This window comes from Doryrhamphus excisus, linkage group LG1 (assembly GCF_037039965.1).
Source record: "Doryrhamphus excisus strain RoL-2023G ecotype Guam linkage group LG1, RoL_Dexc_Guam_v1.1, whole genome shotgun sequence".
NCBI classification, from domain to species: Eukaryota; Metazoa; Chordata; class Actinopteri; order Syngnathiformes; family Syngnathidae; genus Doryrhamphus; species Doryrhamphus excisus.
This window is the reverse complement of record NC_136357.1, coordinates 7,106,094-7,133,765: the sequence shown is the minus strand read 5'-3', so window position 1 is coordinate 7,133,765 and position 27,672 is coordinate 7,106,094. Positions and strand designations below refer to the sequence as shown.

At 42.7% G+C, this 27,672-nt stretch overlaps 2 protein-coding genes across 2 annotated transcripts; both read right to left on the bottom strand.

The window, feature by feature from the left end:
- Positions 1-2,529: 2,529 nt before the first annotated feature.
- LOC131130931 (intestinal mucin-like protein) lies at positions 2,530-4,132 on the bottom strand. Its single transcript, XM_078789012.1, has 6 exons — positions 4,097-4,132; positions 3,741-3,863; positions 3,148-3,246; positions 2,904-3,032; positions 2,789-2,828; positions 2,530-2,695 (listed from the first exon to the last, which is right to left on the bottom strand). Exons 2-6 carry the CDS (start codon positions 3,852-3,854, stop codon positions 2,568-2,570), a joined length of 510 nt encoding a protein of 169 aa, XP_078645138.1. The 5' UTR covers positions 3,855-3,863; positions 4,097-4,132; the 3' UTR covers positions 2,530-2,567.
- muc2.1 (mucin 2.1) lies at positions 3,856-27,370 on the bottom strand. The gene is made up of 50 exons (XM_078792876.1): positions 27,262-27,370; positions 26,887-26,977; positions 26,677-26,810; positions 26,374-26,590; positions 25,518-25,673; positions 25,425-25,433; positions 24,695-24,809; positions 24,472-24,622; positions 24,279-24,392; positions 24,125-24,194; positions 23,902-24,039; positions 23,192-23,356; positions 22,999-23,093; positions 22,706-22,832; positions 21,440-21,695; positions 21,269-21,321; positions 21,087-21,190; positions 20,829-20,980; positions 20,262-20,400; positions 20,017-20,127; positions 19,731-19,910; positions 19,327-19,566; positions 19,093-19,249; positions 18,804-18,932; positions 17,615-18,631; positions 16,686-17,557; positions 15,701-16,421; positions 15,521-15,622; positions 15,041-15,262; positions 14,741-14,842; positions 14,144-14,524; positions 13,304-13,525; positions 12,443-13,246; positions 11,543-12,166; positions 11,123-11,482; positions 10,223-10,846; positions 9,095-10,162; positions 8,042-9,016; positions 7,791-7,951; positions 7,512-7,686; positions 7,179-7,426; positions 6,852-7,035; positions 6,507-6,717; positions 6,253-6,428; positions 5,305-5,374; positions 4,776-4,876; positions 4,668-4,699; positions 4,418-4,595; positions 4,224-4,328; positions 3,856-3,863 (listed from the first exon to the last, which is right to left on the bottom strand). Exons 1-50 carry the CDS (start codon positions 27,367-27,369, stop codon positions 3,856-3,858), a joined length of 12,954 nt encoding a protein of 4,317 aa, XP_078649002.1. The 5' UTR covers position 27,370.
- Between the last annotated feature and the right edge of the window lie 302 nt (positions 27,371-27,672).

Here is a 27,672-nt window from a genome sequence, read left to right as displayed (position 1 = left end):
AACATTTACATATATACTTACTCATACTTACATACATATTTACTTATATAACATATAACATTATTGTTATTTATAGCAGAGGACAACCTAAATAATGCAATCATACTCTGAAGTGTATATTTTGATAGCATTTTTAACACGTATACGTCACTACCGGCAAGTCAGAAATGTATTAATTAATAAAAAATAATTTTCTTTGTTTTTTGGGGCATTCGGGACTACATCAGCGGTGTAATTGCACTTGATTCAATGTCCTGGGAATAAAAGGAACTGGATGAATGAGAATATTCACAGGCAACAATTTTTTTTTGTAAGATATATTTTTGCATATAGGCATGCATCCCAGCGAGAGGTGCTTTCTAATATATAATTGATAATAATTAATAATAATTGACCTGGATCAAAAAGTGATCTCAGTATAATGCACATATACATACCGCTGGTTGCAGCAGACAGTCCAAAGCAGAGGCTGATCCACGGGACTGCCCATTCAAGTGCCATCCTGTATGTTGTACGGGAACCGACTGGTCCCTAGTGATCAATGCCATGTAATATAGTTCATCTGTTTGCAGTTAAGGAGGGGTAACATTATGAGACATTGTGGTTTTAGTCTGAATTTGATCACACCCATGAAGCGGCTATGCTATAACAACACGTCATGTCCTATTCTGATTGACGCATCACCGATGCTCACCAATCCTTTAACATCACCGTACATCCTCCTGTATGTAAGTGAAATAAACATTTGAAATGGTAGTGCCGTATGTATAGCTGAGGCCGATGTGGGAATGTATGGGATCCTTACGGTGCTCCTTTGTTTGTGTCCTTCCTGGTTACAAGGATGGAGATGTATTGGTATTTAAACAAGAAGAGTATGCTGTTCTCATTCAACCAGAACTTTTTAAGCAGTGGGCTGTTCCTCTTTGTGTAGTGAGGTGTTCGTGTCTTAATAAGGCTTCTGTGTAAATCACTGAACCATACATTGACTCAATATTAGCCAAAGACTTACGGGACGAGGTATCACTAGTATCATCAAGCATGCAGCCACGCGAGATCAACTACAGAATACAGTAGAACATCCAAAGTTGAACTCCTAAAACTACAATTTCAACTTTAATCTAAATGTTCTAGTCGGAAAAAACACGGCCATGACTCAAAATGTCAGCAAGACTCCAGCGATGGCAGTGATTATTATATAATCTCAAAGGACAGTATTATAGTATACATGTAAGATGGATATCGTAATCAGTGTACAGCTTCAAGAGCAGGACAGTCATCCCTCGCAATATCATAATTCGATTATTTCTCCCTTGCAAGACAGCAGTTTTTCAGAAATTCATTAATTAGTAAATGACTGCTGTTTTGTGGTAGACAATGGTGTAATATTCTGGTCACTCAGTAGCTGTAATGACGCAAAACAGATATTACCTTACATTATATTACCTTAACACTGCATGATGTCCGACACAATAGAGTGAAAAAAAGTTATTCTCCCTTTCTGTGTGGAAGTGGTAAGTTTAGATGAAATTGATTTGAGGCTAACTGGTTACATCGTTAGCTTGCCGTCTCAAGTCATTGCAGCATTGTGTAAACAATTGTGTAAACAATAAATAGGAGCATGAACATGATTATAGGGGTGTTATTTCCTGTTTACAAGCACTAGTGATGTTAAATACTGTATTTAGAAAGTCCTAAACAGGTTTTCTATGCTCTAATTCATTCATTTTCTATCGCTTCACGAGGGTCGCGGGGGGTGCTGGAGCCTATCCCAGCTGTCTTCAGGTGAGACGCGGGGTCCACCCTGGACTGGTCGCCAGCCAATCACAGCGCACATATAGACAAACAACCATTCACACTCACATTCATACCTATGGACAATTTGGAGTGGCCAATTAACCTAGCATGTTTTTGGAATGTTGGAGGAAACCGGAGTACCCGGAGAAAACCCACACATGCACGGGGAGAACATGCAGAGGCGGAGGAATCGAACTCGGGTCTCCTAGCTGTGAGGCCTTTGGGCTAACCACTCATCCACCGTGCAGCCCCTACTGGAAATTGTACCTCCAAAAAGGACAAATAGATCTAAATCTAAATCAAAATAGTTCCCTTGCCGTTTACACACAGAATAGTGTTGGGAGAAAAGATATTATCAACAAGACACATGAGTTGCTGTGCTTTTATTCAAGGAAATGCAGATAAAGATTTTTTTGAGACCATTTTTGGCTCAAAGGGCATGGAAGAGGGTTTTCTAGCATCCATAAATGTGATTTTAAAATCACAAAAGAGTAAAGCTTCTCCTCCTCCTAGCGGGAGCTCCCGCAGGTCTGGTGCAGTCGCTGAGAGTGCAACTACACTCATCCACGTGAATGTAGGAGTAAGGAAGCACATCTCCGTTCAGACACAGCAAGTCAACAGTGCGATTGCTGTACCGGACGCCCTTACAGCAGGAGCACGTTGGCTGCACAGCGGACGCCTCCTCTGAGTATCTGTAGGAGGAGAGGCGGGACTCAAAATAAATATGTACGTATATGAAAAAAAAAAATTCAGTGACCAAGTTGCGTGTAAACCTACTTTGTGTAAGTGTTGCAGGAACCTTCACAATATGGAATGTCTACCTCCTCTACAGACTGACAGTTCTTGTGAGTGATGTACTTTTTGGTGGCCACCGGCTTGCATGCCTTCTCCCGCTCCACACCTTTTTTTTAAAAAAGAGAATCACAATAGTTTTTGTTTACTGATGTTGCCACCAGGAAAACAAACAATAAACAAAAAATAAACAAATACTCACAGATTTTACAACAGCCATTTGCTGCAGTTTGAATTGTATCCTAAATGAAGGAAACATAACAAAATTTCCGTCATTGTCAGCTCTTTTCCAGGAAGTGGTCGTAGGATAAACTCACAGGGTGGCAATTGCTTTGTTGGAATGGTGGACACAAAATACGCGTGCCGACGGCTGTTAATGTCTCATTACTTTTTACACAGGTGTAATGCTCACACCTATCATCTGGTGGTGACCACGTATCTCCTTGCTGGAGGCAAGCACATACATTGTACATCGTGATTACGCAACTTCATATTGCTTTTTATATAGCTATAAAAGGAAATATAATACAAAAAAATGAAAGTCAGAGACATCTAACTCACCTTCAGGAGCTGCTCAGCTCCGTGAATGTTTAAGATGCAGTGTGTCTGAATACATCTTCCACAGCAGTCATTTTTCTCGACTTTAACGTAGTTGTAACCCTAAGAAAAAGAATGTATGATTGTTATAAGCCTTTGTTGTACTTATATACTTATACTTTTGTCAACATTAACAGTTAAAGGTTTGTTTTTATTGAGTGAATGGGTATGTTTACTCTGTTTACTCTCTCAGTGAAGAGACCAAAAGTTTCAATTTTCCTTTTAATATACGTAACTGAAGTTATTTTTTGCTAAATTAGCTTAGCTCAGATATAAAAAAAAAAAAATCCTTGTTCGAAATCTTCTGGTTCTTTCCTCCTACCAGGATCCTTTGGAATCCTGGTTGTATTTCCTTGTAATTATCCAATCATGAGAGGGATGTATAAAACAATACAAATATCATATATTCATAACCATCTCCAAATCGTACACATAGTAAAATATTTTTTGACACTTTCCTTTGTCATTTGTAGCCAGTCAACAACAAGCAGATTATTTTACATATGAATTAAAAAGAGCAAATTTGAGGTAAGTTGGCTACATTTATTTTAGCTTACCTGTTCACATTGTTCTTGACATTGCTGCATCTTGCAGGTTATTATTAATAAACCAGTTAGGGGGTCCACATCGTTGGTACAAATACAATCCTGACATGGAACCACAGGGACCATATCACCGGGCTACAAAATAAAGAAAGAGATCATGATTTCTGATGCAGCAGGGATTATGAAATAATATTTAATAATATATATAATAAAATAAAATAAATAAATGGAAAATAAAAATATTTAAAAAATATATTTAAAAAAAATTAAAATATATATTTTTCATTAAAAGAAATAATATATAATAATATTATATATTAATAATATAAATAATATTAATATTTATTTTGGAAAATTGAATCAATTACCTGGTATACAGTGTCTTTGTGGACACAAACCCTTTTTGGTTCTAGAATGAGCATATTCCAATGTTTACCATGGGGTTATAGAATGATGAGGTGATGAAAATGTAAAACGATGAAACTAGGAGCTCACCACATGTGTGTTCTGGACAGCATTTCCCCTCAGGCACACGGACAACTACAGTATATCCAACTGGACACACCATGTCGATGACTGGACACGTGTTGCTGTGACATCCTGTGGACACGATGGACAAAATGATGCCTTAGATCACCTGTACTATAATCAGACGAGAAGTAAATGTCCAGCGGCGCCACACATCTTACGACAAACTAAGATGGCACAGCAAGGGTCTGCCGGATTGGTCTCGTTGACAGTGACGAAGCCTGGACCTGTGCAGTTGGCTACAGGTAATGATGGGCACACCTTAGGCACGCATGTGATGGCCTTGGTGGTCTCCTCGCAAATGCAGTTTTGGCATTTGTACTCAAACCTTTCATCAAACTGACAAAGACGGTACATTGAATGACTGAAATAATCACATCGTGATTTGAACTACGCCACGAACCGACTCACCTCACGAGGAATACCGTCAGGATCAAGACATCCTGTTGGGATATGAGCAAAGCCCATGAGACTTGATTTATTAGTAGCGGTGAATTAGTGGGTAAAAGATAAGCTTACCACACTTATCAACACATATGCCTGATTCTTTGTTGAAGAGCTTTGTTCCCTCAGGACAAAAGCATCCTTCAGTCACGAAGTCCAGCGTTGGTACATTAGGACTGCACAAAAGAATGAGTCAATATCAATACTGCTTCCTTATGGTCTGAGCACACTGACTCTTATATAAATAAATACATTTATGGGGATCACAATAGATAAAAATATGAACTGGAAACCTCATATTACAAATATACAACATAAGGTGGCCAAAAATATTTAAATATTGAATATTAATATTCTTCCTACTCCTTTTGGACATGTGGAACTGTGAACTGATTATATGATGCATTCAATGGTAATCTGATGCATGTTCAAATGAAATTAAACCAATACCATTACCATTACTCTTGCCATAATGTGATTGGACAAGCCGACAAAAATGGACCAAAAGAGCCGTCTCTTTAAGGCAGCTGAGCTTAAAGAACTGGCTCCCTTACAACTAATGCACAGTAACCTAAAAACAAAGTACACCTCGATTGTATTTTACCTGTCTTCACACGTTGGCGGTTCAACAGGACCACATGGTTTGTAGACTTTGTCAGATGGACAGTCACTTTCTGGATGTGAAGAACATACAATTCAATTCAACATGGCTAGTTCTCTTTCATGGTGTATATCAAGGTAGCAAACTACTTCCACCAAGGGGAGGATGTGCGTTCAATGAAGCTACTTATTTACATTAAATGTGTCTATGAAACGATATGAGCTTTGAGTATTACATGACAAAAAATAGTGATATCCAACTCAATGCAGTTGCCCCTCGTTTATCACACTTAATTGGTTCCAGATTTGACCGCGATATAGGATTCAATGTTAAATGGAATATTTTCATCCTTTCATAGCACATAGAAAACCTGTTTATGACTTTATAAATGTTTTCTTAACAACATTAGAGCCCTGTAGACATGAAATAACACTCATGTACTCACCTCCTATTAGTCATTGTTTACACCAACTCTTATGCTGCAGGGACTCAAGACGGCCGCAAGCTAACTAGCAAGCTAACTAGCAAGCTAACTAGCAAGCTAACTAGCAAGCTAACTAGCAAGCTAACTAGCAAGCTAACTAGTTAGCCTTGAATGTATTTTTTTAAAAAGCCAAAAACTTACCACTTCCACACAGAACTTCACTTTTTTTTAACTTCATGTAGTATTAAGGTAATGTAATATAAGGTAGTGTCCATGACACAGCGACCATTCATTAATTAATTTCTGAAAAAACGCTAAAGACTGATAATCAAACTGCGATATTGTGAGGGACGACTGTATCTCATTAATTATGATTTTTTTTTTTTACAATACACTAAAGGCCAATGCAAATGAGCTGTAGACCAAAAAAACGACCCTGGGGGTGTACTTTTTGGTCACACATCGTAAACTATGAAATGTGCCAAAAAGCTCTTGTTACACTACAAACAAACTGGGTTGATTTTTACCACAGTGGGTGGTATGATTCCTCCAGTGGAGACAAACACCGGCCTGAACACAAGCGGCAGCGTAGGTCTGCAAACTTGTGCATTCTATCGCTGGGTTGGACACATGGCAACTGTCAAAAACACAGCCTTGAAAGTAATTGTCTGGATCCACAAATGGATGGCACTCTTCAAAGACACTGCGGAAGAAAATCCAGAGTCAAAAAATGATAGCAAAAAGACTATTACAAAGACATCTAACCACAACAATGATTTACCTGCTCAGAAGCAGATCACAGTCAGAGTCCGGCTTGCACGGAGTCAATGTGGGTGGGGGTTCCGGTGTACCGGTTGGGATCACAGATGGTATCTGGCAGTTTGGTTGATAAATGTCTTGTGCAGGCCAAAAGTCAGCCATTATGCCACAGTTTTGCACTAACTGGCCGCCAGGCAACATGCAGTCATCTGCTTTGTTGTTGTTGCATGTTCCTGATGGCAGACACAATTATTATACAAATGATGCCATGCCAGTGATGAACACCAGGGGTGCCATTGTAATATTTTACAGAACCATTGGGGAATTATGGTAATGAGTAGATCATTCACTTGAATAAAAGGCTTACCACATTGGCCTTGAGTGTTGCTGCCAAAATATTTATACGGTAGATTGACTGTAAAATCACTCAGTCCAAAAGTAATCGTTGCTTCCAAAGGCACAATCTCCACAACCATGGTTATGCCAGAATAGAAGATCTTAATTCCGTTTTGTATATAGGGAATTTGCAAGCGTTTTTCATCTTTGAATGCCTAAGAAGATCAAATATAAACAGGGTTAATAAAAAACAGTTTGTAAAAATGGGCTAGGTGTCAAAAAACAATTAATATGATCATGTATCAATTAAAATTACACTCCTAGAAAATGTTGATTCAAAAACATTTTTTTTAATTACCTCCAGCTCTGCTGCTCCAACAAGATTTTGACTCTTGAGGACAATCACCTCTGAGATATAGGATATAATTAATGATCGCGGACAGGAAACATGTTTACTAGGATCGCAGTAGATGTTGTCAATATAAATCTTCAAGTAATGTCTTGGTTTCATCTCCTCCATAAGGACATAAGTACAATTTCCTTGATAGTTGTAGTACATTCCGTCAAATGTAATATAATGAGGATCTCCCCAGCCTTTACATTCACCTGAAAATAAAGAAGAACATGTAAAAATTGTATACAAATAAGAACAAAAATCTAGTGACGGATCAATTAGTCAGAAATTGCTTACAGTCACAAGCGTACTGATGGCAGCAGTGGTCTTTATCAGAAACAAGAACAGGTTTCTTTCCATTGGAACAAGTGATATTCTTTAAGGGTGGGCATTCATAGGGAATTATTTCTATTGTGTTATTTTCAATGCATCTAGCCATAGTGCAGTTACATAACAAGAAGGTCTCATTTTGCTGAAAAAAATAAGAAAAACAATTTAACAACCTGTATAACAAATCTCCTTCACACTATATGAGAATAAGATCTGAATATGTCCAAGATAAATGACAGTTCTTACTGCGACTTCCCAGTCTGGGCAGGTCGGAACAGAGGGTGTAGGTTTTGGCAAGGGTGTGGTCCAGCAAGCTTCAGTCTTATTGTTAATCTCACAAATATCTGAACATATCATAGTGAGACATATCCCGGATCCAATGTGTTCCATGTCTAGAATGACTTCCCCTTGAAAAAGATGTCAAAGACGTTAATAAACAAAAACATAATATGACAGTTGATTGTATAAAGACTGTTTGATCAAAATTATGATCTTACCTGGTTTATAATGCTTGCCATTTATAACACAGAAGCATACTGTAGTTTGACCTGAAGTAGTAGGACCTTCAGTTGTTGTTGGTGTGGTACTAGATTTTGTTGTAGTAGTGGGACCTTCAGTTGTTGTGGTGGGTCCTCCTGATGTTGTTGTAGATTTTATTGTGGTAGTGGGACCTTCAGTTGGTGTTGGTGTCGTACTAGATTTTATTGTTGTAGTGGGACCTTCTGTTGTCGTTGTATGTCCTGCTGGTGTCGTTGTCGATTTTGTTGTCGTAGTGGGACCTTCAGTTGTTGTGGTCGGTCCTGTTGGTGTGGAAGTAGATTTGGTTGTAGTCGTGGTACCTCCAGTTGTTGTGATGGGTCCTGCTGGTGTGGTAGTAGATTTTATTGTGGTACTGGGACCTTCAGTTGTTGTTGTAGGTCCGGCTGGTGTGGTTGTCGATTTTGTTGTAGTCGTGGGACCTTCAGTTGTTGTTGTAGGTCCTGCTGGTGTGGTTGTAGATTCTGTGGTCATAGTGGGACCTTCAGTTGTCGTGGTGGGTCCTGCTGATGTGGTAGAAGATTGTGTTGTGGGACCTTCAGTTGTTGTTGTAGGTCCAGCGGGTGTGGTTGTCCAATTAATTGTAGTCGTGGGACCTTCAGTTGTTGAGGTGGGTCTGGCTGGTGTAGTTGTAGATTCTGTGGTCGTAGTGGGACCTTCAGTTGTTGTGGTGGGTCCTGCTGATGTTGTAGATTTTATTGTGGTAGTGGGACCTTCAGTTGTTGTTGTAGGTCCGGCTGGTGTGGTTGTAGATTCTGTGGTCGTAGTGGGACCTTCAGTTGTCGTGGTGAGTCCTGCTGATGTGGAAGTCGATTGTGTTGTAGTTGTGGGACCTTCAGTTGTTGTTGTAGGTCCAGCGGGTGTGGTTGTCCAATTAATTGTAGTCGTGGGACCTTCAGTTGTTGTTGTAGGTCCTGCTGGTGTGGTTGTAGATTCTGTGGTTGTAGTGGGACCTTCAGTTGTTGTGGTGGGTGCTGCTGATGTGGTAGTAGATTGTGTTGTCGTAGTGGGACCTTCAGTTGTTGTAGGTCTGGCTGGTGTGGTAGTATATTGCGTTGTAGTTGTGGGACCTACAGTTGTTGTGGTGGGTCCTGCTGGTGTGGTAGTAGATTTTGTTGTCGTAGTGGGACCTTCAGTTGTTGTGGTGAGTCCTCCTGATGTTGTAGATTTTATTGTGGTAGTGGGACCTTCAGTTGTTGTTGTAGGTCCGGCTGATGTGGTTGTTGATTTTGTTGTAGTCGTGGGACCTTCAGTTGTTGTGGTGGGTTGTCCTGATGTTGTAGATTTTATTGTGGTAGTGGGACCTTCAGTTGTTGTAGGTCCGGCTGGTGTGGTTGTCAATTTTGTTGTAGTCGTGGGACCTTCAGTTGTCGTTGTAGGCAATGCTGGTGTTGTTGTAGATTCTGTGGTGGTAGTGGGACCTTCAGTAGTTGTGGAGGGTTTTGCTGTTGTGGTGGTAGATTTTGTTGTAGTTGTAGGACCTTCAGTTGTCGTTGTAGGTCCGGCTGGTGTGGTTGTCGATTTTGTTGTAGTCGTGGGACCTTCAGTTGTCGTGGTGGGTCCAGCTGATGTGGTAGTAGATTTAGTTGTCGTAGTGGGACCCTCTGTTGTTGTAGTAGGTCCGGCTGGTGTGGTTGTCGATTCTGTAGTCGTAGTGGGACCTTCACTTGTTGTAGAGGGTGTTGCTGGTGTGGTGGTAGATTTCTTTGTCGTAGTTGGACCTTCAGTTGTCGTTGTAGTTCCGGCTGGTGTGGTTGTCGATTTTGTTGTAGTCGTGGGACCTTCAGTTGTCGTGGTGGGTCCAGCTGATGTGGTAGTAGATTTAGTTGTCGTAGTGGGACCCTCTGTTGTTGTAGTAGGTCCGGCTGGTGTGGTTGTCGATTCTGTAGTCGTAGTGGGACCTTCACTTGTTGTAGAGGGTGTTGCTGGTGTGGTGGTAGATTTCTTTGTCGTAGTTGGACCTTCAGTTGTCGTTGTAGGTCCGGCTGGTGTGGTTGTCGATTTTGTTGTAGTCGTAGGACCTTCAGTAGTTGTTGTAGGTCCTGCTGGCGTGGTTGTAGATTCTGTGGTCGTGGTGGGACCTTCAGTTGTTGTGGTGGGTCCAGCTGATGTGGTAGTAGATTGTGTTGTTGTTGGGGGACCTTCAGTAGTTGTGGAGGGTTTTGCTGTTGTGGTGGTAGATTTTGTTGTAGTTGTCGGACCTTCAGTTGTTGTGGTGGGTCTGGTTGTTGTGCTTGTAGACCTAGTTGTCGTAGTGGGACCCTCTGTGGTTGTCGTAGGTCCTGCTGATGTGGTTGTAGATTCTGTGGTCGTGGTGGGACCTTCAGTTGTTGTTGTGGGTCCTGCTGATGTGGTAGTAGATTGTGTTGTAGTTGTGGGACCTTCAGTCGTTGTGGTGGGTCCGGCTGATGTGGTAGTAGATTTAGTTGTCGTAGTGGGACCCTCTGTTGTTGTAGTAGGTCCTGCTGGTGGGGTTGTAGATTCTGTAGTCGTAGTGGGACCTTCACTTGTTGTAGAAGGTGTTGCTGGTGTGGTGGTAGAGTTCTTTGTCGTAGTTGGACCTTCAGTTGTCGTTGTAGGTCCGGCTGGTGTGGTTGTCGATTTTGTTGTAGTCGTGGGACCCTCTTTTGTTGTAGTAGGTCCTGCTGATGTGGTAGTAGATTGTGTTGTAGTTGTGGGACCTACAGTTGTTGTGGCGGGTCTGGCTGTTGTGGTTGTAGATTCTGTGGTTGTGGTGGGACCTTCAGGTGTTGTTGTGGGTCCTGCTGATGTGGTAGTAGATTGTGTTGTAGTTGTGGGACCTTCAGTTGTTGTGGTGGGTCCGGCTGATGTGGTAGTAGATTTAGTTGTCGTAGTGGGACCCTCTGTGGTTGTCGTAAGTCCTGCTGATGTGGTTGTAGATTCTGTGGTCGTGGTGGGACCTTCACTTGTTGTCGTGGGTCCTGCTGATGTGGTGGTAGATTGTGTTGTAGTTGTGGGACCTTCAGTTGTTGTGGTGGGTCCGGCTGATGTGGTAGTAGATTTAGTTGTTGTAGTGAGACCCTCTGTTGTTGTAGTAGGTCCTGCTGGTGGGGTTGTAGATTCTGTAGTTGTAGTGGGACCTTCACTTGTTGTAGAGGGTGTTGCTGGTGTGGTGGTAAATTTCTTTGTCGTAGTTGGACCTTCAGTTGTCGTTGTAGGTCCGGCTGGTGTGGTTGTCGATTTTGTTGTAGTCGTGGGACCTTCAGTTGTTGTTGTAGGTCCTGCTGGTGTGGTTGTAGATTGTGTTGTTGTTGTGGGACCTTCAGTAGTTGTGGAGGGTTTTGCTGTAGTGGTTGTCGACTTAGTTGTCGTAGTGGGACCCTCTGTTGTTGTAGTAGGTCCTGCTGATGTGGTTGTAGATTCTGTGGTCGTGGTGGGACCTTCAGTTGTTGTGGTGGGTCCAGCTGATGTGGTAGTAGATTGTGTTGTTGTTGGGGGACCTTCAGTAGTTGTGGAGGGTTTTGCTGTTGTGGTGGTAGATTTTGTTGTAGTTGTCGGACCTTCAGTTGTTGTGGTGGGTCTGGTTGTTGTGCTTGTAGACCTAGTTGTCGTAGTGGGACCCTCTGTGGTTGTCGTAGGTCCTGCTGATGTGGTTGTAGATTCTGTGGTCGTGGTGGGACCTTCAGTTGTTGTTGTGGGTCCTGCTGATGTGGTAGTAGATTGTGTTGTAGTTGTGGGACCTTCAGTCGTTGTGGTGGGTCCGGCTGATGTGGTAGTAGATTTAGTTGTCGTAGTGGGACCCTCTGTTGTTGTAGTAGGTCCTGCTGGTGGGGTTGTAGATTCTGTAGTCGTAGTGGGACCTTCACTTGTTGTAGAAGGTGTTGCTGGTGTGGTGGTAGAGTTCTTTGTCGTAGTTGGACCTTCAGTTGTCGTTGTAGGTCCGGCTGGTGTGGTTGTCGATTTTGTTGTAGTCGTGGGACCCTCTTTTGTTGTAGTAGGTCCTGCTGATGTGGTAGTAGATTGTGTTGTAGTTGTGGGACCTACAGTTGTTGTGGCGGGTCTGGCTGTTGTGGTTGTAGATTCTGTGGTTGTGGTGGGACCTTCAGGTGTTGTTGTGGGTCCTGCTGATGTGGTAGTAGATTGTGTTGTAGTTGTGGGACCTTCAGTTGTTGTGGTGGGTCCGGCTGATGTGGTAGTAGATTTAGTTGTCGTAGTGGGACCCTCTGTGGTTGTCGTAAGTCCTGCTGATGTGGTTGTAGATTCTGTGGTCGTGGTGGGACCTTCACTTGTTGTCGTGGGTCCTGCTGATGTGGTGGTAGATTGTGTTGTAGTTGTGGGACCTTCAGTTGTTGTGGTGGGTCCGGCTGATGTGGTAGTAGATTTAGTTGTTGTAGTGAGACCCTCTGTTGTTGTAGTAGGTCCTGCTGGTGGGGTTGTAGATTCTGTAGTTGTAGTGGGACCTTCACTTGTTGTAGAGGGTGTTGCTGGTGTGGTGGTAAATTTCTTTGTCGTAGTTGGACCTTCAGTTGTCGTTGTAGGTCCGGCTGGTGTGGTTGTCGATTTTGTTGTAGTCGTGGGACCTTCAGTTGTTGTTGTAGGTCCTGCTGGTGTGGTTGTAGATTGTGTTGTTGTTGTGGGACCTTCAGTAGTTGTGGAGGGTTTTGCTGTAGTGGTTGTCGACTTAGTTGTCGTAGTGGGACCCTCTGTTGTTGTAGTAGGTCCTGCTGATGTGGTAGTAGATTGTGTTGTAGTTGTGGGACCTACAGTTGTTGTGGTGGGTCTAGCTGTTGTGGTTGTAGACTTAGTTGTCGTAGTGGGACCCTCTGTGGTTGTAGTAGGTCCTGCTGATGTGGTTGTAGATTCTGTGGTCGTGGTGGGACCTTCAGTTGTTGTGGTGGGTCCTGCTGATGTGGTAGTAGATTGTGTTGTAGTTGTGGGACCTTCAGTCGTTGTTGTAGGTCCGGCGTGTGTGGTTGTTGATTTAGTTGTTGTTGTGGGACTTTCAGTTGTTGTGGTGAGTCCTGCTGGTGTTGTTGTAGATTCTGTGGTGGTAGTGGGACCTTCAGTTGTTGTGGAGGGTTTTGCTGTTGTGGTGGTAGATTTTGTTGTAGTTGTCGGACCTTCAGTTGTTGTGGTTGGTCCTGCTGTAGTGGTTGTCGACTTAGTTGTCGTAGTGGGACCCTCTGTTGTTGTAGTAGGTCCTGCTGATGTGGTAGTAGATTGTGTTGTAGTTGTGGGACCTTCAGTTGTTGTAGTGGGACCCTCTGTTGTTGTAGTAGGTCCTGCTGGTGGGGTTGTAGATTCTGTAGTCGTAGTGGGACCTTCACTTGTTGTAGAGGGTGTTGCTGGCGTGGTGGTAGATTTCTTTGTCGTAGTTGGACCTTCGGTTGTCGTTGTAGGTCCGGCTGGTGTGGTTGTCGATTTTGTTGTAGTCGTGGGACCTTCAGTTGTTGTTGTAGGTCCTGCTGGTGTGGTTGTCGATTCTGTAGTCGTGGTGGGACCTTCAGTTGTTGTGGTGGGTCCTGCTGATGTGGTAGTAGATTGTGTTGTTGTTGTAGGACCTTCAGTAGTTGTGGAGGGTTTTGCTGTTGTGGTGGTAGATTTTGTTGTAGTGGCCGGACCTTCAGTTGTTGTGGTGGATCCTGCTGTAGTGGTTGTCAACTTAGTTGTCGTGGTGGGACCTTCAGTTGTTGTCGTTGGTCCTGCTGATGTGGTAGTAGATTGTGTTGTAGTTGTGGGACCTTCAGTTGTTGTGGTGGGTCCGGCTGATGTGGTAGTAGATTTAGTTGTTGTAGTGGGACCCTCTGTGGTTGTCGTAGGTCCTGCTGATGTGGTTGTAGATTCTGTGGTCGTGGTGGGTCCTTCAGTTGTTGTCGTGGGTCCTGCTGATGTGGTAGTAGATTGTGTTGTAGTTGTGGGACCTTCAGTTGTTGTGGTGGGTCCGGCTGATGTGGTAGTAGATTTAGTTGTCGTAGTGGGACCTTCAGTTGTTGTTGTAGGTCCTGCTGGTGTGGTTGTAGATTCTGTAGTCATGGTGGGACCTTCAGTTGTTGTGGTGGGTCCTGCTGATGTGGTAGTAGATTGTGTTGTTGTTGTGGGACTTTCAGTTGTTGTGGTGGGTCCTGCTGGTGTTGTAGATTCTGTGGTGGTAGTGGGACCTTCAGTTGTTGTGGAGGGTTTTGCTGTTGTGGTGGTCGATTTTGTTGTAGTTGTGGGACCTTCAGTTGTTGTTGTAGGTCCTGCTGTAGTGGTTGTCGACTTAGTTGTCGTAGTGGGACCCTCTGTTGTTGTAGTAGGTCCTGCTGATGTGGTAGTAGATTGTGTTGTAGTTGTGGGACCTTCACTTGTTGTGGTGGGTCCGGCTGATGTGGTAGTAGATTTAGTTGTCGTAGTGGGACCCTCTGTGGTTGTCGTAGGTCCTGCTGATGTGGTTGTAGATTCTGTGGTCGTGGTGGGTCCTTCAGTTGTTGTCGTGGGTCCTGCTGATGTGGTAGTAGATTGTGTTGTAGTTGTGGGACCTTCAGTTGTTGTGGTGGGTCCGGCTGATGTGGTAGTAGATTTAGTTGTCGTAGTGGGACCTTCAGTTGTTGTTGTAGGTCCTGCTGTAGTGGTTGTCGACTTAGTTGTCATAGTGGGACCCTCTGTTGTTGTAGTACGTCCTGCTGATGTGGTAGTAGATTGTGTTGTAGTTGTGGGACCTTCAGTTGTTGTGGGGGGTCCGGCTGATGTGGTAGTAGATTTAGTTGTCGTAGTGGGACCCTCTGTGGTTGTCGTAGGTCCTGCTGATGTGGTTGTAGATTCTGTGGTCGTGGTGGGACCTTCAGTTGTTGTCGTGGGTCCTGCTGATGTGGTAGTAGATTGTGTTGTAGTTGTGGGACCTTCAGTTGTTGTGGTGGGTCCTGCTGATGTGGTAGTAGATTTAGTTGTCGTAGTGGGAACCTCAGTGGTTGTCGTAGGTCCTGCTGATGTGGTTATAGATTCTGTGGTCGTGGTGGGACCTTCAGTTGTTGTGGTGGGTCCGGCTGATGTGGTAGTAGATTTAGTTGTTGTAGTGGGACCCTCTGTTGTTGTAGTAGGTCCTGCTGGTGGGGTTGTAGATTCTGTAGTCGTAGTGGGACCTTGACTTGTTGTAGAGGGTGTTGCTGGTGTGGTGGTAGATTTCTTTGTCGTAGTTGGACCTTCAGTTGTCGTTGTAGGTCCTGCTGGTGTGGTTGTAGATTCTGTAGTTGTGGTGGGACCTTCAGTTGTTGTGGTGGGTCCTGCTGTTGTTGTTGTAGATTCTGTGGTGGTAGTGGGACCTTCAGTTGTTGTGGAGGGTTTTGCTGTTGTGGTGGTCGATTTTGTTGTAGTTGTGGAACCTTCAGTTGTTGTTGTAGGTCCTGCTGTAGTGGTTGTCGACTTAGTTGTCATAGTGGGACCCTCTGTTGTTGTAGTAGGTCCTGCTGATGTGGTAGTAGATTGTGTTGTAGTTGTGGGACCTTCAGTTGTTGTGGGGGGTCCGGCTGATGTGGTAGTAGATTTAGTTGTCGTAGTGGGACCCTCTGTGGTTGTCGTAGGTCCTGCTGATGTGGTTGTAGATTCTGTGGTCGTGGTGGGACCTTCAGTTGTTGTCGTGGGTCCTGCTGATGTGGTAGTAGATTGTGTTGTAGTTGTGGGACCTTCAGTTGTTGTGGTGGGTCCGGCTGATGTGGTAATAGATTTAGTTGTCGTAGTGGGAACCTCAGTGGTTGTCGTAGGTCCTGCTGATGTGGTTATAGATTCTGTGGTCGTGGTGGGACCTTCAGTTGTTGTGGTGGGTCCGGCTGATGTGGTAGTAGATTTAGTTGTTGTAGTGGGACCCTCTGTTGTTGTAGTAGGTCCTGCTGGTGGGGTTGTAGATTGTGTAGTCGTAGTGGGACCTTGACTTGTTGTAGAGGGTGTTGCTGGTGTGGTGGTAGATTTCTTTGTCGTAGTTGGACCTTCAGTTGTCGTTGTAGGTCCGGCTGTTGTGGTGGTAGATTTTGTTGTAGTTGTCGGACCTTCAGTTGTTGTGGTGGGTCCTGCTGTAGTGGTTGTCGACTTAGTTGTCGTAGTGGGACCCTCTGTGGTTGTCGTAGGTCCTGCTGATGTGGTTGTAGATTCTGTGGTCGTGGTGGGACCTTCAGTTGTTGTTGTAGGTCCGGCGTGTGTGGTTGTCAATTTAGTTGTTGTTGTGGGACTTTCAGTTGTTGTGGTGGGTCCTGCTGGTGTTGTTGTAGATTCTGTGGTGGTAGCGGGACCTTCAGTTGTTGTGGAGGGTTTTGCTGTTGTGGTGGTCGATTTTGTTGTAGTCGTGGGACCTTCAGTTGTTGTTGTAGGTCCTGCTGATGTGGTAGTAGATTTAGTTGTCGTAGTGGGACCCTCTGTGGTTGTCGTAGGTCCTGCTGATGTGGTAGTAGATTGTGTTGTAGTTGTGGGACCTTCAGTTGTTGTGGTGGGTCCGGCTGATGTGGTAGTAGATTTAGTTGTCGTAGTGGGACCCTCTGTGGTTGTCGTAGGTCCTGCTGATGTGGTTGTAGATTCTGTGGTCGTGGTGGGACCTTCAGTTGTTGTTGTGGGTCCTGTTGATGTGGTAGTAGATTGTGTTGTAGTTGTGGGACCTTCAGTTGTTGTGGTGGGTCCGGCTGATGTGGTAGTAGATTTAGTTGTTGTAGTGGGACCCTCTGTTGTTGTAGTAGGTCCTGCTGGTGGGGTTGTAGATTCTGTTGTCGTAGTGGGACCTTCACTTGTTGTAGAGGGTGTTGCTGGTGTGGTGGTAGATTTCTTTGTCGTAGTTGGACCTTCAGTTGTCGTTGTAGGTCCGGCTGGTGTGGTTGTAGATTGTGTTGTTGTTGTGGGACCTTCAGTAGTTGTGGAGGGTTTTGCTGTTGTGGTGGTAGATTTTGTTGTAGTTGTCGGACCTTCAGTTGTTGTGGTGGGTCCTGCTGTAGTGGTTGTCGACTTAGTTGTCGTAGTGGGACCCTCTGTGGTTGTCGTAGTTCCTGCTGATGTGGTAGTAGATTGTGTTGTAGTTGTGGGACCTACAGTTGTTGTGGTGGGTCTGGCTGTTGTGGTTGTAGACTTAGTTGTCGTAGTGGGACCCTCTGTGGTTGTAGTAGGTCCTGCTGATGTGGTTGTAGATTCTGTGGTCGTGGTGGGACCTTCAGTTGTTGTGGTGGGTCCTGCTGATGTGGTAGTAGATTGTGTTGTAGTTGTGGGACCTTCAGTCGTTGTTGTAGGTCCGGCGTGTGTGGTTGTCGATTTAGTTGTTGTTGTGGGACTTTCAGTCGTTGTGGTGGGTCCTGCTGGTGTAGTTGTAGATCCTGTGGTGGTAGTGGGACCTTCAGTTGTTGTGGAGGGTTTTGCTGTTGTTGTGGTATATTTTGTTGTAGTTGTAGGACCTTCAGTTGTTGTGGTGGGTCCTCCTGATGTTGTAGATTTTATTGTGGTAGTGGGACCTTCAGTTGTTGTGGTGGGACCTCCTGATGTTGTTGTAGATTTTATTGTGGTAGTAGGACCTTCAGTTGTCGTTGTAGGTCCTGCTGGTGTTGTAGATTCTGTGGTGGTAGTGGGACCTTCAGTTGTTGTAGAGGGTTTTGCCGGTGTGGTGGTAGATTTTGTTGTAGTTGTCTGACCCTCAGTTGTGACAGTTTCTGCTGACAAGGTAGTTGACATGGAGGTGGTGGTTGTATGTCTTTCAGTTGTCGTAGGGAGTCCGGATGGTGTTGTAGTGTTGCTAACAACAGGACCAGTACCTGGGCTTTCTGTGGTTCCAGTTACAGGTTCCTCAAATGTTGTGGAAATTGTGGTAGATGATATTGTGGTTTTTGGGCCATGAGTCGTAGAGGTGGGTCCTGATGATGATGAAGTAAATTTTGTGGTTGTTCCCGCAGTTGTAGTTGGAGGTGTTGTTGGGGGTATTGTCGATTTCGTTGTAGTGGTGGACACTCCTTCAGTCGTGTTTTGGGGTTGTTCTGTTCCAGTAACACATATTGTGGTGGTTGAGCTTGCAATAGGTGTTGTTGTTAATGGTTTGGGGGTTGTGCTTGGGACTTCAGTTGTTGTGGGCGGCTCTGTTGGTTGGGATGTTGATTTTGTTGTGGTTTTTCCTTCAGTTGTCGTTGGAGGCTCCGTTTGTGGTGTGGTTGATTTTGTGGTTGTGGTTGGCTCCCTACTTGTAGTTTCTGTCTGAGGTGTAGACTTTTCAGTGGTCGTGACAGGTACTGTTGATAAAGTAGTTGATTGTGTTGTTGTAGTTAATTCCTCAGTGGTAGTAGGAGGTCCTGTTGGTGAGACTGTAGGTTTTGTGTAGGTGGTAGTTGGTCCTTCAATGGTAGTAGAAGATTCAGTCACAGGACTTGAAGTTGTTATCGGAGGCACTGTTGTAGTGGAGCAGGTTTCATTTCCAAATATCACTGTTGCATTTATACATATTGCATAATAGCACATTCCCAGGTTGTCAGTCACATTGTAAATAACTTCATATTCATCATATCTTGTCCCGTTGTAAAAGCAACCTTCACATTCCTCGACACATATCTGGTGTTCCTCGTCAAATATGGGCTTATCTTCCGGGCACACAGGGTAACAACCTGGAAAAATAATATCCAAACCATCTTCATTTGATTATGAAAGTGAAAGCTATTTCTATAAAGATTACATGTGCAGTTGAAATGAAGGGAAAACATGAGCAGTACCAACATGCAACTTCACTGCATCATCTAATTCTCTGGCATATTTCTAAAGATTGCTGTTGATTCTTACCCTCCAGTTGGGGTAAGGGGTTGCTACAAATTCCCTCCAGATTTAAGCAGGTCTTGTAACATGGTTGATGACATGGGTTGTAATGCCACCTGCATTCATGTGGGTTGTTATAGTAATCACAGAAGGCAGCTAGGAGGAAAACAAACATACAGCATATTTTTAAATATTGTAAATACTGACCTAAAGTGGGAATTAAATCATTACTTTTTGTTTCTCATGTAAAAATAACAAATATAAAAGGGGTGTTTAGAGTCAGTACTTTGAACAATTTGACATTTTTTGCACTTACGACAGATATCTGGTGTTCTCCATGCCACACACACACCGGCTTCATTGCAAGCCTGAGCATAAGCTGCAACTGCAGTACAAAAACATTCACAGTCGCCTCCGGTGTCACAGGCACATGAGTCTTTCACACAGTTCTCATAATAAGGCTGTGGATTCACCTGGTCACAAAAATCACATTCCCAATTAGAAATATATCGGAACGCCGAATGATAATCTTGCCAAAATTAGTCATTACCTTATTGTGACATTCTTTGAATGTTTCTCCATTTATAATGCCGCACATCATTTTGGCCCAGTGATGTCGGTTTGGTGTTGCGACACAAGGATCGGGGCTTGCTTCCACATTTGGGCAACTGCTGCTGGTTTTCCAGCTGTTGGCAAATTCTAAAACACTGCTCACTAGAAGCTGGTCCTGAGTAGTGAAGTCATTCCGTCCGTTGCCATCAAAATCTCCACACAGGCCACATACTTCTCCCTTTGCAGCCAAATAAATAACTCACTGAATTAATTTGCACAATTGTTCTATTTCAGATTAGTACTCAACAGGTAGTACCATCTATTGTGTATCGTAGAATAATATAAAACATGGATATTATTCATTCTAACTAGAAGCTTGATAGTAATTAAAATGTAACTTACACCGTGTTGACGTTCCAAGAGGATGCGGACAGTTGTTTTGCGATCCCACATGACCGCGAGTCCAATAGCAGATTCTACGACCAGATACATGCCAACCTTCCTTATTGTGTACTTCATCTGACTGCCTTGTCCTAGGTCCACCTCTTCATATTTTCCTTTTGATAGTTTAATTTCCATTCGCTGCAACATTAAGGAAATATATGTTTATGTAGATTTGTTTGTTATACAGTATGCACAGTATGTACAGTGCATTGAGTGCATATAGTAAATGCTACATGCTTCTTACCCCCAACTGGATTCGGACAGTTTTTGAGCATGTGGTACCCGTAGAGCCACATGGTACATTCTCTGTAATGACTCCAATGTTGTCCTCTGCTGTTTTATTGTCACATTTGTTCTAAAGAGAGAGAGTCATAAAAAGGAAACCTTGTCAATATTCTTTTTGGTTCTTGTTCATTTTGTCTTTTGAAAAACATTGATGTTATGATGATTATTTCAACATCTATATTTGTTATATTAACCTCTACTCACCTTGACTGCAACATAGCTGCAGTGTCCTTGAAACGCATATGTTCGCTGATCAAATGTACTGTAATGGCCACTTCCATAAATAATGCATGTTCCTGAGCATTTGTCCTCTGTGCAATTCCATTTTCCGCTTTTGCAAGTGCTGGGTTAGAAACCGCAAACATAAATGCTATTAATGTTGTGATTAAAGGTGCCTTGAATAGGTGGGGGGTGGGATGGGGGGGGGGGTAATGTTCAAATAGCTGGTCCTCTTTCTGCTGTGCCATTACAAGCCACGCCCCACACACAGTAGTTATGCTATGATAGCACTTTGGCAAAGTTTAGCTGACAAATTTTGTATTATTATTATTATTATTATTTGGGCCTGCAGAAAACATTTACAAACTTCAAATTGTGACAATTACAGACTTTCTGATGTATGTTCCTTTCAAACAACAATGGTAACATGCTCGCCAGTGATGTTCTTCTCATATCTTTTGGTTTAAAAAAGTGTCATTTGGAGCTGAAGAGGGACAGCAACTTAATTGTAAATTAAATAAATCAATTATTATAAATTAAATAAGCCCATACCACATGTTGCAGTGATTAGGAATTTGTGTTCCAGAGGCATAGAGTTGTCCATTATGCTGACATGGGCAATCCGATTTTTCCACACAGAAACCTTTGCCATCGTCAAAACGGCCAACAGGACACTGACATCCGGACTCGCACTCGCTGGAGTCCTACAAAGAAAGATAACTGCAGTGAAACAGTGTTTTTCCCTCGCTGTGTGGGTAAACTTATGCATGACGGTATTAAAAGAAAACAAAAAAAAAACCAATAACTCACACATTCATCATTATCCAGATTTAAACAAGAAGGTGCACATTGGACTCCGAGTTCTCCTGAGCCAGCATTCGAGCAGTTGAAGAACACTTTGTGAGGAGGGCATGCTGCAACATGCAGATTGAAAGATTTGTATTGAAGATCTTCAACCAAATGATTTTATCATGTGAATGAATCAAACATACTTGATGAGCGTGCTCTCCAAGAGTGGCAATGAAGCACCCCATTCCTGCACACACTATATAAAGACATAAATGATTTAAAATATAACAGAGGCAAAATAACAAAATAAGCAATTTAGTGGCTGTGTACATGTAGAGATGACAATATATATTTAATTGATTTAACCAACTAACCAGTGCTCATCCTTAATGTTGATGGACTTCCCAGGCTTGATAATAGCCTCATTGTGATGACATGGACATTTCTCTTTGGGGATGCAGACGTTATATTCATTAAGGTATTGACCCTCAGGGCAGGAGCAGCCATCCACAGGAAGGAAGTCAGAGGAGCAGGTCTGCAGTGTTGAACTTAATGATCTACAAGTCAGCTCACAGCGTTGATGTTTGTATGAGAAGATCTGAGATGCTGGACAGGTCTTGGTGTATTTGTCTGTTTAGTGAAGAAGCAAAAAGGTTGCTTTACGGGCTGCCTTCCCAGAACAAACATCTCCAAGAAATATTGTCATGGAAACTGCACTAAATTGGAAAGAAGCTGAGGGAAAGTATGGTCAGATCCTTGTCATTAGCTGGATTATAATTCTCCACAAATAGAGCAGACAAAGCTAGGAAATAGGAGTTCCAGTACATACTTTACATTGGCTCTACAGATCTACTGGAACTGGGGCTGTATAGCAAGGGTGGGCAAACTACGGCCCGGGGACCACATGCAGCCCACCAAGCGTTTGAATCCGGCCCGCCAGTTGCTTTCTAAGTATTTCAACTTTTAACATACAAACTGGCAACATGACTCGCAAGTCGGATGTCTTATTTAGTAAAAAAAAAAAACAATAAAATGGAAAATTAAATGACATAGTTTGATGTGGTCTGATGTTTAAAGTGCTCCTGAAAAAAGAAACATGAGAACATACAGTTGATAGTATAACACTTTTACAGATAAAATTATACAAATCATTTATTCATTCATTCATTTTCTACTGCTTATCCTTATGAGGGTCACAGGGGTGCTGGAGCCTATCCCAGCTGTCTTGGGGCGAGAGGCAGGGTACACCCTGGACTGGTCGCCAGCCAATCACAGGGCACATATAGACAAACAACCATTCACACTCACATTCATACCTATGGACAATTTGGAGTCAATTAACCTAGCATGTTTTTGGAATGTGGGAGGAAACCGGAGTACCCGGAGAAAACCCACGCATGCACGGGAAGAACCAAACTCCACACAGAGATGGCCGAGGGTGGGATTGAACTCGGGTCTCCTAGCCGTGAGGTCTGCACGCTAACCACATGACCACCGTGCAGCCTCCTAGACAAATCATTCAAGGAAATTTATAAGCATAAAATAGTGTGTGTGTTAAATATATGTTAACTCAATGCGGCCCACGAGTCAAAATATTTGCCCACCTCTGCTGTATAGTGTATCAAACTACAAGTCCATACCGCAAACATTTGCCCTCCAGTCCGTCAAGAAGACTCCATTAGAAGCACAAGCTCGGGCGTAGGAAGAGAAGACAGCGCACAGACAGTCTTCACTCTTGTCACAATTGCAGCTGGCGTAAGTGCAGCGCTATAGAAAACACACAGTGCGAAGCCATGTTGCCATTGTCAAAACTCGCACAGGGTAGCAAATCAAATTGAAGATTGATTTGACCCATGCCGGGCTCAAGTGTACCTCTTGATGGAATTCCAACCCCATTCACCTGCATGGGTTCAAATAAAGGACTTGACTGTACCTTGTAGTAAACATCAGGGTCCACGGATGAATGGCATTGTCCAAAGGTGCTATTCGGACGTAACAGCAAGGCGCACCAATGTTTGGCGTACAACTCTGAAAATATATGAAAAACAACAACACTTCTCATGATCACAAATAGGTTCAAATACAACTAATTGTCATACACACGCTATTTGTGTGTGTTTGTCTACCGTTTTCAATGCTAAGAGAACAGGGGTCATCAAGTCTCTCCCTCGTGTCTCGACACATGAGGTTGGCCTTCCAGGTGTTACCAAACGTTGTCGCCGTTCCTTCAACAATGCCCTGAGGTGTCTTAAAGTCATCATACAAGGCAAGGTTGTAGTTGCCACATAAACCTGTTGAAATAAATTAATTTAAATGTAATAACATCCAGAACATCCATAAAGAACGACACAGTATTACATATAATATAAGTGATGCAGCAGTTGCACAAAACCGCATGTATCAATGTCATTACTGTAAAATTGTACCTTTCTGACTGTAGAATCAATGCTGTGCAATAATTTATTTGTAATAAATGATTAAAAAATTTTATATCATTATTCAGATTATAGACATAGACATAGACTTTCTTTATTGTAATTGCACAATAACACAGCAGTGAAATTGCCAACAAAATGTCATTGCCTGGCTCCCGTGTAATAATAAAAAATAAAAAATAAAAAATAAAAAATAAAAAATAAAAAATAAAATACAAAATAAAAAATAAATAATAATGTGGAGAATAAATAGATGACATCAAATATGAACAATGTACAGCGTAAACAGTAATTTGTGCAAATATTTATTTTGCAAATAGTATTTAAGAATCAAGACAAACTGTAATATTCATGTTCAGAGCGGACATGATTTTCAAAACTTGAACAAATGTAAAACTCACCACGCGTCTTCCCCTTGTAACTCTGCTCCAGCCTGACATAAATTTGCATGAGAGGCACATGCTGGATTTGAATTTGCAAGCCAAAAGATGTATCGAGCAAAATGTGAAAAGACGACGCGTGGAATATGTTGATGTCCCCTTTTAAGTAAACACAAAAACAAACAACAGTCAATAGTGTCATTTAATGACAAAATAAAGATGAGTTTTGGATTGTTTGATCTACCTGTTTGGTACGGCAAAGTGATGGATTGTTGGTTCTGTTTTACCGTCCCATCAGAAATGAACATCAGTACCTGAACACAAAGACAATTCCGGTATTTATTTCAATGATGCAGACAACAGCATACATAATTCTTAACTGACAGGCTTCAACTTACATTGTTTCTGTCATTGTTAAGAAGGATTTTCACGGCCTTGAGACAAGTGTCAAACTCTTGGTTTGTACAAGCTGCCAATTGGACCTGAATGGTAAACTTTGGACTTGATGCATCCTGGAAAATAAATTCACATTTAAATGCGATTAATTTCATATCAACATATTCTCTGCAAGTGATGTCATTCTTCATTCACCTTGCTGTCCACTTTGGCTAGCGTGTAAAAACAATCTCCATGGAACGTGTAAGATTTCCCATCAAAGGTGGTTACATGTGAGCCCTCTTCCACTGCACATGTCGCTGGTGTCTCCAAATACTCACAAGACCATCTGCCCTGAAAACACGTACTGGGATAACAAAATGAATTTAAACACACAATCCAGACAAATACATGATACAGTGTGGAATATTTCAGTTACCATTTCTCCTTGTCGTGTTGGTAGCCCTCGCTGGAGTTGTAGATTCTATCGCGCTTGCACTGGCATTCAGATAGAGCGATGCATCCTCTCAATGAAATATCATCAAATACAGTTCCTAAAGAGTATATGAATTAGGGAAATATAATACAACAACATACAACATGGGTATGAATGTCATATTCATTTGAAGAATTATGCGCTCAAGTTTGTAATGTTCTCTAATTCAAAGAGTCAGAATTATCATACATAGAATACATAACAGGGTTTTCCGAAGTGTAGTTTGGGAGGCATTTGCGGCCTCTGGTTCATATTTTATTGTCCCATGGCACGTTGTACAAATTAAATCAAACAAAATAACCCTGCAAAAAAAAAAAATGTAAAAACAAGAAAAAGCTTACATTTTGATACAGCGGGCTCTAATTTTGTGGCACAGCCCACGCGTTAGTAATTTGGTCCAGTGCATCACTGCGCCGAGATGGGCGTGGTGGCGCACCAGGGGAGGAGTCTACATTTTCAGCTTGGCGTAGTGACAATTTTGTGACAAAACAGCCTGCCAAAGGTGCGAGGACCTGGTCTATTTAGGCGCAGGCGAAGCGCAGCCTGCCTAAGGGTAAATTGGCTGAAAGGCAGACAGTGCAGACACGTCCCCAAAACCTCACAGGCAGATTTTTTGAAGTGTCACGCACATTTCAGTGGAAAAACCAATGACAGCAACCACTATTTAATGTACTGTAAGCGCCTGAAGCAGCATGAATGATAAACATTAATAATTCTGCATAGGTACATTTAAATTTCTTACAAAACTATATTTCTTTCTGTGTACAAATTGTGTCCAGATGTGCACAGGACTGACCGGGAGGACAAAAGCAGCCGTCCATTTTGTGGTCCTCACACAGTGAACTTGTGTCCAGGTGCGTGCACGTGTCCATGCACGGAGAACCGCTCTCCTCATACACCATGTTGTATGGGCACTGCTTGGCTGTAAAAGAGAGAAAGCATGGTGGTTTAATGCAATTTATCGCACAGTACTTGAAATGACTGCATTTTAAAACTGACTTTAAAATTAATAATTACATGTTTAATAATAATATATTAGAAGATTTGAAAGTAAAAGCAGATTAAACAGTAAGACATAGTGTAGTTTTGCTGTTATGAAGTATATTTAAGTGGTTGGTTCTCCAATATCTTTCATATAAAAATGTAACTATTCTTCTTCTTTCTCTTTGGGCTTTTCCCTTCAGGGGTCGCCACAACTCAATCTCCTCCATCCAACCCTGTCTTCTCTCACACCAACTACCCTCATGTCCTCCTTTACTTCATCCATAAACCTCCTCTCTTTGGTCTTCCTCTACGCCTCCTACCTGGCAGCTCTAAACACAGCATCCTTCTACCAATATATTCACTATCTCTCCTCTGGACATGTCTGAACCATCTCAGTCTGGCCTCTCTGACTTTATCTCCAAGGCCTCTAACACGTAATGTCCCTCTGATGTACTCCTTGCTGATCCTATCCATCCTGGTCACTCCCAATGCGAACCTCAGCATCCTCATCTCTGCTACCTCCAGTTCTGTTCCCTGTCTTTTCCTCAGTGGCACTGTCTCTAGACCAAACAACACAGTTTTGTATACCTTCCCTATGTAACTATTAGGGAATCAAATAAAAGGAAGTAAAACATTACCACAGAATTGTGGTGTCCTCCAATTGGGAGGCTGTCCACCAGCGTGGGAACACTGTCGAGAGAACTCGGAAAGTGTGCTGCAGACACAAAAGTCATTTGTACGGTTGTTGCAGCCACACATGTCCTGAACACAAGCTTTCACGTATGGAGCAGGGTCAATAAGTTGGGTGCAGGGGGTCCAGGACTCTGAAAGAAGCATTTGGGTACAGATGGTTTTCTAAAAGATTTAAAAAAAAAAAGATGAGTTAGTTGTGTGTCGAAAGGTATGTCGCTATTGATAACACAAGGCAACAGAAAACTCACAAACTCTTCACACGACTCTACGAGCGGTACATCATCAAGCGGTTCGCCATACTCCTCAAATGGGTCTTCACAGTCTTCATTTAGATGATGAACTTTTTGATTGTTGCCGAATTCAATGTGGCTAAGTACTCGCTCTGAAAATTAAAAAATTAATTTAGTCAAATTTACAAAGACCTTAGATTGTCCGGATGTATTGTTTTATAAACCAACCATTGTTAATCAACTCATTGTAGACAGGAACACCATTGTAGTCACCACAGAGTCCACAAGTGCGATTAGCATAGTCGCGATCAACCTCCAACTACAAACACAAGAGGGGAAAAAATAATCCCTCCGATGGTTGCAGCAGTTTGCAGGACATATTTAGATTATTTCTAACTGCACAATGATACATATTTCTCTCAGCTATGTAAAATAAATACAACATGGACCCGAATAAAAGTATTTTTTCATGAGAAAATAGTCTTATTATCGTATATTATAATCAAAAGGCTTGTGATGTACTGAAAACATTTTCTACAGGAAATATTTAATTATATTCAGAAGTAGATGATATAAAAATCAGTTAGACAGCAGCATCTTTACCATGACAGCATCATCACCATTCCACATGACAACAAGGCCAACTTTCGACTGCAGTTTGATGTAGACCCCATTATTTTCCACTTGTACTCCACCATTATAGTATGGCATTGAGACCCTAAAAGAGATGACAATTCAAAAATGGGAAATATCAGAATACTGCAAATTATTTTGGGGTCTTTACTTACGGTTGGTTATTAACAGTGACCACTTCCTTTGTGAGATGGAAGGCAAGGTCATTGATGGAGACCACCACATAGCGGAGAGTTGGGTTCCCATCATTCTGCTCCCTCCTTATATGCACTGAGAACTCCTGCATGGACATGTGGCAGTCTGAAGCCAGGTTATATTCGCACGAGCCGGAGAAGTGGTAAACATCGCCGTCAAACGTCTTGAAGTGTTCTCTGCCCCATG

Bases quoted from the DNA above. Each gene is read 5' to 3' on its own strand.
- LOC131130931 (XM_078789012.1), bottom strand. From the start codon at position 3,854: ATGGTCCCTGTGGTTCCATGTCAGGATTGTATTTGTACCAACGATGTG. The intron at 2,829-2,903 runs GTGAGTTTATCC...TCCTTCATTTAG, and splicing joins AACAAAGCAATTGCCACCCT to GATACAATTCAAACTGCAGC. The intron at 2,696-2,788 runs GTGAGTATTTGT...TTTAAAAAAAAG, and splicing joins AAATGGCTGTTGTAAAATCT to GTGTGGAGCGGGAGAAGGCA.
- muc2.1 (XM_078792876.1), bottom strand. From the start codon at position 27,369: ATGCCATACTATAATGGTGGAGTACAAGTGGAAAATAATGGGGTCTAC. The intron at 23,357-23,901 runs GTGAGTTTTACA...TTATTTCAACAG, and splicing joins TTACAAGGGGAAGACGCGTG to GTTTATGTGGCAACTACAAC. The intron at 21,191-21,268 runs GTATGTTTGATT...TGCATGTTGCAG, and splicing joins TTGGAGAGCACGCTCATCAA to CATGCCCTCCTCACAAAGTG.